The sequence below is a fragment of the Phlebotomus papatasi genome, chromosome 2 (genome assembly GCF_024763615.1).
Source record: "Phlebotomus papatasi isolate M1 chromosome 2, Ppap_2.1, whole genome shotgun sequence".
Taxonomy (NCBI): Eukaryota; Metazoa; Arthropoda; class Insecta; order Diptera; family Psychodidae; genus Phlebotomus; species Phlebotomus papatasi.
In genome coordinates, this window is record NC_077223.1 from 75,716,150 (window position 1) to 75,726,697 (window position 10,548).

The window sequence follows — 10,548 nt, forward strand, 5'->3', positions numbered from 1 at the left end:
CAAAATTTATTAAATAAAATTTATGAAATAAAAGCTTTTAGTGACAGGGATAACAGTATTATTGACTAATTTAGTGAAATAAAGGCACTCATTATCACTAGAGTAATTAAAATCGATATAATGTGTTTTTGAAAATTGTCGTAACTTCTAAGATCTTCATACATTAGAAGTTACGGCTTTATAAACGATGCAAGTTACGATAAAATATTACTGTGTTTCTTCTAACATATATTTCAATATCTCAGCTTTTAAATTATTATTATTATTATTATTATTTATTATCATCTCTCTATTTCTTTTTTGACCCACCCCCCGTGCGTCCATCGCCGTCTTAGCGTTGGTTCCAACCTACTCCGGGATGAAAACGATGGAAAATCCCTTCTCAGGTTGTATATTTTGTGATCATATATATATGCACGTATGTCACTGAATGCGGAGGAGGGTATGCTCACAGAGACAGAGAGAGAAATTAAGAAAAAACCTAGCCATAGAGGCTGTTTGGCTTTCTATTTGACAGACAGACGAGCTACAAAATCTGCATAAAAGTTCACTTGGTGTGGATTGGTACATATCATTTTATAAAGATTTTCTCAAGTTAACTTACAGTTTATTAGTGTCACTTTTATTATTTTGACTCTAAAGTATCGCATTCGGGGATCATTTTTAAGAAAACTAATGCTGAACTGAAAATTTCGTCTCCTGAAAAGTTGTCAAAAGGAAGTTACGACAAATGCTGATTTAACTGACGAACTGAGAAGCTACGAAGTGAAGTTAGCGTCGCCTATTGAAAAGATATGGCGACAGGTGGTAAAATCAATTCAAGAATATTACCACTTTTCGCCATGTCTTATTTTTATATAAAAATAATATAAAATGAAATATTAATTAACTGAATACAAATTTTATGTATTCCACAAGTGTAATTAAATATTCAATAGACAAATTATTTATCCAAAATGGTATTTTTGGCCTGATGAAAATTTCATGACGCTTAGTATATTTGGTAAGAAATATTGGATTCGATGCACTTACTTAAAATATTGCTCTAGAAAATGATCAAAATCGTAAATCCTAAACGAATAATTATTATTTATCGACTCTATAAGTAGCAGCATAAAAAATACAAATAACTTTGCGGCTCATTTATTTCATAGATCGCAAAAAATAGCGATTTCAATATAAGTGGCGAAAAGTGGGGCACTGGCGAGAAGTGGTGATTCTACCCTAAGTGAAAGTATTTTTCAGTTGAGATGTGTCTTAGATAATTATTAAATTTTCTCAAAAATAGTATTAAATACTAAATAATATCTTTAACACTAAACCTACCGACCGTTTTTGGTAGTTTTTCGGTTAAATGACAAACCGCGGTAGGGTAGGATACTCAACAAAGTGCAAAAAGTGCAAAAAAATTATATTTAAACATTGAAAAATAGTACATGCATATTTTAAGAAATTCATAAAGTTTTATAGTGACATTGTATCGTTTAAATAATATGTGTTAATTTGAAACCGGTCAGTTTGACCGGGTATTGGTAGGTTTAGTGTTAATATCTTTATTAAATTTATGAAATAATTTCCCCTTAACCCTTTAACGACGAGCGAGTTTTCGCGGACCGAAAATCAGCAATAAAAATGAAACCAATGAACAAAACAAGAGGGCAAATTATTGAAATCGTACTCGCACCCGTCAGCTCTTTAGTGGCCGAGAGAAATCCACTAGCACCCCCGCATTTTTTCCTTTTATTGTTATAAAGGATTTTCAAAGTAATTATTCGTACTTATTTTGTGAATCACATGATTTTCACGCAATTATACCTGCAATGTACACAATATTTAACAAAAGTAACCAAGATTTTTTTTAACTTGCGCAAATTCACACAAAATTGATAAATAAAATCGTCCAATTTTCTGATTTTATTCATCGACCCAATTACAGTTTTTTGATACGCATGTTTTTTTATTCATTTTCAATTAATTTAAATATAAATTTATTGCAACTAGTTTTCAGTGTTCATTTCACTTTCTTGAGCTGTGCCAATAAGTCCGAAAACTTTACTGTTGTCTTCTAGTCGTGAATATGAAGATAATTATTTTTACATTGGTGTTTTTGGCCTTTATTTTTGGAGCAGGTACATATTGAACTTCAAAGTGTATAATTTTTCATCAAATATTTAAAGATTCATTATTTTTTCATCAGTGAATTGCTCTCCGGATTATTATTACGACTCTGACTATTACAGTGATTACTATTACTATGGTAATTTTGTGCTAGTGCAGCCCTAAATTCTCAAATGAAAATAAAGATCAAAAATATTTTAAGATTGTGGTATTAGTTTAAGGAAAGAAATATAAATATATAATTAGTCTAGTAGTATTCAATGAAAAATTGTTCTCAAATCATGTTTGCAAAATATAAAAATTCCATGGTTTTATCAACATTTTAAAATATTTGAGATCTTTCCTTCACAATTTGGGGATAATATTTAGCATTTTTTTTTCAATATTTGCTTTTATTTTAGACTACTTTGCCCGTAAAAAAGCTCCAAAGACTACAGAATCATCCCTCAATACAGAGATTCGGCGAAATATACCAGAATAATAAAATCATAATTTCCATTTTACAAAAATTAAAACAATCATAATAATCAGTAAAAAAATATTTATAAAATAAATAAGAGCGTATTTAACTTAAATATTGACGAATTGAAAAAAGCAAGGGTTCCTCATCAAATGTATAGGACTAATCAGGGTAAAGTTTCAACTTTAGGTCTCGCAGAAATACTTTTCAAGCTCAAATTTATTATTATGAAAATTGTATCTTAAATTTCTTGAACTAATATCAGTGATACAATCCATCTCAATTCAGGTAGGTAAAACGATGATCTGTCCTTCAGGCTCAGATGTTTTTGAATTTCACTTTGCCAAATTTTGGACAGCAGGCATTATCGGACACTTCTTTTATTTCTTAAAATTCCACAAATTTCTAGTGTATTAAAAATTGCTAGAAGTTGTACAATAATGAAAAAACAAGCCTTTGCGGACAAGATACTTTATATAGAAAAGTCTTGGATACATTCCGGAAGAACAAGGAACTTCAAGAAATTTCAAGAACTTGGGAAACCGGGGCTGATGCTGCCCCGATATCCCTTATCATGTATTTATCTATATATTCTTTTAATGATAAGAGAGTCAAAAATTCGTTAAGAATCTCTCCTAAAATAGGTGAAGGGGAGACTGGGGCAAACAGTCACAAAACGGATATTCTTTTTTTACAAGCTACCCTAATGTCCTAGACACACTTAGGACTTAAGCCGAGAGACATAGTGGAAAATGATGGAAATGAAATTTAACCATTATTTCTAATATAATTACGCTAAGCCGTCTTTCGGCTAATCCTCATGTCTGTCAAGGTTGCAGAATACTCTAAAATATTGCAAAATATGTTATAATTCATCAGATATAAGATAAAATGTCCAGGAGCAAGATGTCCCACCTGCATTTCACAAAGAAAAACAATGTCCCAACTACATTTCGCTATACGTTTGGGACGAAAACACTGTTACCCTTGGGGACAATAGGGTCATATATGACCCGGAAAATTCTACACGCTTTTCTGGAAAATTGAGAGTAGTTTATTATATCAAAATATGCAATATACAATCTTTGGTTATTCTATTTTGTGTTTCTAAAGAACTTTTTGCTGAAAAAAAAATTAATTAATATAAAAAATTTTGAAAAAGAAAAGTCATTTCACAAAGTTCGAAATTAGTGATTTTTGATCTCAAATATTTTCTTTTCCTGAATATCTGGAGTCTTGAGAAAATTAGCCAAGAAACTTACATCCTTCTATTATGATGTCGTGCACAAACCGATAGATTGCAATTAATGTAAATAGTCAAAAAAAATTGTTTTTTCCCCGGGTCATATATGACCCTAATGACGCGAAAGAGTGAAGATATTTTGAAAAATAGGTAAAAAGTACGTGTACGGTTTTAAAGATTGCTTCGAAATTTATCTAGCGTCTAGCCGATTTCGATAATTGTTAGGTATGTAAATTTTCGAAATCCCTTGACCTGAGCCAAAGGGATCAAATTATTATCAAAATGGTTATATCTCGGGTTCTAATCGTCAAAATTTGATCAATGTTGGAATTTTAGTAAAATGTCTTATAAATGCTACATCTCTGTCTAACTTCGGAAATTCATAAAACCACCGCTAGAGATGCTATGATTAATAAGAAAATTTTTCAATTTTCTAATATAGTTAGATTCGGTCCCATATCGTCGGCTCCAAAGAAGACTATTGCAAGCATTGTAAGTCTAAAATGTAAACTTTACAGGAGAGAGGTTTAAAAGTTTAACAGCTAAAATTTATTTTTAATAATTTCACTGCAATTAGTATAAAGTTTCAACCTTTTTTGAAACTATTTTGTCATACTTATACGGGCTTCAGACCTAAGACTTAGCCAAATGGCTTAACTTCTCTAATTTCTTATCAATCATGATTTTTTGGGAAAATTTAACTTATAATTGGATTATTTAAGATAAATAACCTATTAGGCTCTCAAAAAGCAATTAAATTGCACGCTATTTATAGGATTTTGAGCCCTACGGGAACTGGGCTATATCTCTAGTCTGAAGCCCGTATTAGGCATTGAATATCTTCTGCTTAACGCTATTTTTATGTTATGTACAGTAAAATTGTGGGCGAAAAACTCAATAAATTGTGCACGATAATTTTCAGTTTTTCTTTTTCTAATAAATATAGGAATATCTTAATTAACATAAAATGATATCATCTTTTTATACTATTGTAAGTAGACTTAGGGGAAATTGGGGTACCACCAAACACGGGGTAGCACCGGTAGTAGCTCCTTCAAAACCATGTTTTTTTTTGGGATTGTTTGAAAACGCGTCGTGCAATTTTTTTCATCTTTGAATATGTTTTAGAGGTAGAAATTTCTTTAAAAAATGCCTTTTTAACCCTTTAAGGACGATTGGAACACCGGTGTCCCATAAAGAAAATAATTTTTCCTGACTACCTAAAGTTATTTTTTTCTTGTAATTACAAAATAGAAGGTTGAAGGAATCTAGGATATTTTTTAAAAGTCTTCAGCTCTTTGCTACATAGTAAATTTTTAAGCTCAAAAACGACGAATTTTTAAATTTTCATAATGAAAATAAATTTTAAATATTTTTTATATTCTTCCAATTTTTTTTTAAACAAAACCGTTTTGGGAAAAGAAACTACAATACTCAAACATAATATTTTTCATTAGAGTGAAAATTATCAGTTATTGATATCTTCAGAAAATTACTTAAATTTTTGGGCTATTTTTGTCCTTATCGTTCATAGAGATAGAAAATGCATTAAATCAGATTCTGTTGGCTTTTCGAAGGTTAGAGTTAGATGTAGGACGTTTCACAAGTTTTGTTTATCGGTTTTATTTTTATTGCCGATTTTCGGTCAGCGAAAACTGTCTCGTCGTTAAAGGGTTAAGGAAAATTTCCCCCATCGCCCCTCCATCCTTGTAGGCAGAAACGTCAGAATTTAAAAAAAAAAAAACAATTTTTGATGAAAATTGCTTCTAGTGTGTAGACAGCATTAGACGAAAATACCGTTGAATGTTGAATAATTTCTAATTAATGGTTTTTCAAGGTCAAAGATTAAAAAGACACTAGAAAGTGTGTTTATCAAGCGAACTGGGTCACGTTTGGGCTCGTTGGAAAGGTCCTGGAATTTCCTATAAAACTGAACCACTTTCAATCGGTTCTGAACCGGTAATGAACCGGTAAATAGCCGATAACTAAATGGACTGATGGGACTGATGTATCAATTAGCCTACAAAAATACCAGTTAGTGTTTGGGACTTAAGTTTTCAAACAAAAATAGAGCATTTCTGTTAACATGCTGATCTGTGATGTTTTATTTACTCGCTCTTGTCCTTATTATCCTTCTGTCACTTTATCCAAATCCTAGAGTTTTTTAAAAATTTAAGCGTAAAATTTTCATTTTCAGGAACTTGATTCAAAATGAGATCTCTCAACTTCAACTTGTTTCAAATCGAATTTGCATGCATTTCGCGTTTTCTTCGTTTGCTCACGTTAGGAATCTGACTCACAATAAGCTGATCCAGGCTGATCTTTCCGTATTGCAATTCTCAGAAGGTTTTGATTCTGTTGATTCCAATTTTTCAAAAGCCGCAAATCTTAAATATTTTTTTATGTATCAAATAAAAGACCTGGCACTGGTAATATTAAATTTAATGCTTAATTACACGATTCAATTCACATAAATTCTCAATTTAATTAAGAATGGAAATATTGCTGACTTAAAGAGAGTCTATAAGGTCTATAAAAACCTAGAAACTGCAATGAGCTTGGATTGACTTTGAAGAAAAAAATGAAGATTGCAGTTATTGCCTTATTGACTTTTTTCCTGCTGGTTGCAGGTAAAAGAAATTAATGGTGAAATTATTTTATTTTATTTATAACTATTTTTTTTTAATCAGTGGTAGAATGCAATCCGCGCGAGAGACACGACGACTATCGGGATAGGAGTGATGGTAATTTTGTGTGAATATTTTTTTGAGGGACTTTTTGCGATATTTTTTTACTGTCTCTTCAGATACATTCTTTATCAGTCCACCACATCACCGTAGACATGGACATGGTCATGGTCATGTCCATGGCCATGGTCATGTCCATGGTCATGGTCATGGTCATGTCCATGGTCATGGCCATGTGCATGGTCATGGTTATAGAAGGGGCGAAAAGCCGCCTCATCATCATGGAAAACACAAGGGACATCACGGACATCATGGATTTTACCGTAGACGAGATTTTTATTATTGAAGCATTGAATGGGAAAATTATATCCTTGAAAATTATGTGGAGGACAACTTGAGGGGTATAATCAGTAAATTAATAAAATGCCTTCCAGCTGGAGTTCAATATTTCTTTTATTTCATGTTTTCTGAGGATTTTTATTTGTTACATAAAAGGACGCAGAGAATTAATTGAGAGGAAATGGAGGAAATGTATTTGATTTCTTTAAGTGTGTATTCAGATGAGCCTTGAGGTTGGTTGACTGCGTGAAACTTCTAGTGCATCCTGGCATAATGCACTTGAAGGGACGGAAGCCAGTGTGAATCCTGCGATGAGTTTTGAGATTGAACGACAGCGAGAAACGCTTGCCACATCCCTCAAAGTCACACAGGAAATTCTTTTCGCCAGTGTGGACAAGCTGGTGCCTCTTGAGCTTGCTACTTTCCACGAAAGACAAATGGCATTCTTCGCATTTATAGCGTCGTGGTCCATGAGTCCGGATGTGTTTCTTCATCGCACTGTGTTGTTCAAAAACCTTGTTGCAGTGCACAATAGGGCACTGCATAGGACGATCAGGTGAAGTTCTCATAGAAATGACATCCACATGATTCTCCTTCTTCCTGATTGGTTTCTTCTTTTTAACTGCCTCAGGTTCAGGACTCTTCTGCTTCTTCCATAGTTCTATCACAAATTCTCCCTCCAGTGTTCGAACAGTTTCGATTTCCTTTGACCACTTGGAAGCTTTACTGGAATTCCCGTAAACCAACTGAAAAAAGAGAGCCTGCATCTTAATTTCCCGCCTTTTTTCATGAGGAACATAAATCTCACCTTCTTTTCCGGAGATGCCTCCCGGAAGGGCGTTGCCGTGGAACAATTTGGATCAATGACATCAATCTCATAGGACTCTGGGCTGCTAAGATCACAGTGATAGTAGCAGATATTATCCAGGTTTATTTCACCAGGATTTATTCCCAGGAATTCAACTTCGACATCGCCATTTTGGTTACCGTTGGGAGCTTCAAGAAACATCTCAGAATCAACTGAATCCTTCTCCAGGGCATTGGAAGATGAACTGGCCAAATAGCAATCTGTCTGACTCTGAATTTGATCATGGGATATTGTTCTGCTCATTTTTTTAATTTGTTTTTCCCAGCAAAAAGCCAATAAACAGCAAATTGGAACGCGCACTAACCCAACGAAAAAACTGAACGAATTTGATCGACAACCCGGCCGGCTATCTATTATGTACAAACTCAGTATATATATTGAGCACAGTAGAGTCTCGCTATAGGTCATCGCTCTATACAGTGCTGTCTCGCTATATGCACAGTTTGGGTACTTTTTTTGACAGTTCTCTCTTTGAATATGCACAACTTTTTTTTAAATTCCCAACGGTTTTTTCTTTCTTTTAAAACATTATTTTTTTTTATTGTTCTAGAATTCCCCGTCTTATTTTAACTATAATATGAGACAGAAAAAATAAAATTAGGGTAATTAAAAACGAGAAAAATTAGTTACCAAGAAAATAATTTTTCTTTATTACTTTGTCAAAATGTAAACAAATTGATTTTGAATGCAACCGACACAAAAGCTGTGCATATAGAGAGTGTGCATATAAAGAGACAGAACTGTAGTCCACAATTTATCGACCGTTGATTTCAAAACACTGATTTTAAGTTAGGTTATGTTTTTTAGTATGCGACATGCATAATTATTTTAATATTTTTGGCAAACTTTATTAAGTAGTTGTGATAATTGTGATCCATAATGAAGAGAGCGAGGACAAGTACCACAATCGCAAAGAAAGTGGAAGCCGTCGAGCAATTTCAATACTAAAAATCGTTGATAATTTTAAAAAATTACATGGACTATAGTGCGACCCAAATGTCAAATTTGAAATCAAATATGGACTATAGCGAGACTCTACTGTATAATACTTACTTAGTATGAAACTATTATGCCCATATAAAATACATAGTAGATTTTGTATGAAATGTCCCAAATAATCATCATTAGTGTGCGTGAGTCGACATTTATACTGAGTACACAATGACTCCGATCTTTTGCCGATCGCTACTCGCCCGCTCGACGCGGCGATGATATGAAAAAGAGATGATGATGAGAAAGAGAGAAGGACGATGCTTTTTCACTTTTTATTGGACACGGTGGTTTTGAATTTTTTCATATAATTTTTACAGGAATAGGGTAAGTGTGCCAAATTCCGGCCAGCTTGTAATTTCGGCTACATTTTTTGTTCCTCGAATTTCAATGAATTTTTAGTTTTTGCGTACTCTAGAAAAAATACAATGCGAAAAATAACAAAAAATGTCGATTAGACGAACAAGATGATTTGAAAAAGACATTCGAAGAATTCCGGAAGGGCAAGGAACTATGAAAATGAAAGTGGCCGAAATAGGCCACCATTGTTATGTCAACATTTTTATTCATTTTAGAATGTATTAAGAATAAATTTAGAGAAAATAAAGACGATAGACTGTCTACAAGTTTCCAAGGAACAGTCCTTACAAAAAAAGTAACAAATAAATTCAATTTGTATTAAAAATATTGCATTTCAAACTTGAGACTTTGGCGCTTGCATGCAACTATGCCGAAATTTGGCACACTTATCCTAACTTAATCAACATAAAATTTTGTGGGGATGTAGATTTAAAGTTTCTGCATCCAATGGTACCATCTTTCTGTACTATTGTAAGAGCCTTCGATATAAGATTGCTTAAATTACGTGATATTGAATTAGAAAAAAACATTTATCACAGGATTATCAAAAGCGTCACAAATTACAGTATTAAACTCAGGAAGCTAATTGAACTATTTAAATACTTTTTGAGCAATTTTATTTGGCAACAAATGATCACACTGATAGGACCAGATAAAAGATAGAGAGAGATCGAGTAATCAATGCAATCGTTTTCATAGTTTCACAATTATCGGTCAAATAATTGACAAAAGCGGAAAACTTAAAGAATGATATCTAGATTTGCTTTGATTAATTGAGAATTATCTAGCACCAAATTTCTGCAATTAATTTACGTTGCCGCATATCTGTAACAGCAGTAGCTCAATTATGTTTTACTTTATATTTATAACTAAAAACAAAGAATTATGAAATATAAGAGTACTTTATGAACGTAATTTTCAAATCGTTTATGCTGCAATGACCGTCTAAGAATCGTACTTTTTCTATATGAAATTTTGTGAGTTGGAGAATATATCCTAAAAATGTTATTAATTTTTTTTATTTTCTATCTATCTATTATTTTTGAGTATACAGTCGAGTTCCCCAAATTTGAACTCCTCAAATTTGAACGACGGTTGAGTTCAAAATGTAAAATTTGAGGTTATGTGAAGAAAATTTTGCGTGGAGTCTAAATTAGCACCATTTTTCCCTAGTGTTTTCTCAATATTATAAACTTCCGCAACAAATTCCATTTATTTCACAACAAATTACATTGATATATTCTCTAAAGTTATTTATCTTAGTTTAGGGAAAGTGCATTTCACAAGAATTCCGTTACGTTTTTGAAAATATTGTTCAACCCGAGGAGTGAGAAATGTCATCTATACCCCCCAAATGTTCAAATTTGAGGAACTCTACATAGTAAGTGTGGAAATTAGTACTTTCCTCACATAAATACACTGTATGTGTATATACTCAGTACGATCTGTAAAGTTAGTACGAATAGCCGGCCGGGAAGATCGA

The 10,548-nt window shown here is 32.7% G+C and overlaps 2 protein-coding genes across 2 annotated transcripts; one reads left to right on the forward strand and one right to left on the reverse strand.

Annotated features, from left to right (window-relative positions):
- Positions 1-5,984: 5,984 nt before the first annotated feature.
- Positions 5,985-6,955, forward strand: LOC129804396 (protein catecholamines up-like). Its single transcript, XM_055851647.1, has 3 exons — positions 5,985-6,451; positions 6,512-6,565; positions 6,628-6,955. Exons 1-3 carry the CDS (start codon positions 6,403-6,405, stop codon positions 6,852-6,854), a joined length of 330 nt encoding a protein of 109 aa, XP_055707622.1. The 5' UTR covers positions 5,985-6,402; the 3' UTR covers positions 6,855-6,955.
- On the reverse strand, positions 6,943-8,026 carry LOC129804395 (transcriptional repressor protein YY1-like). The gene is made up of 2 exons (XM_055851646.1): positions 7,656-8,026; positions 6,943-7,593 (listed from the first exon to the last, which is right to left on the reverse strand). The coding sequence occupies exons 1-2, from the start codon at positions 7,956-7,958 to the stop codon at positions 7,015-7,017; spliced, it is 882 nt and encodes a 293-aa protein (XP_055707621.1). The 5' UTR covers positions 7,959-8,026; the 3' UTR covers positions 6,943-7,014.
- Between the last annotated feature and the right edge of the window lie 2,522 nt (positions 8,027-10,548).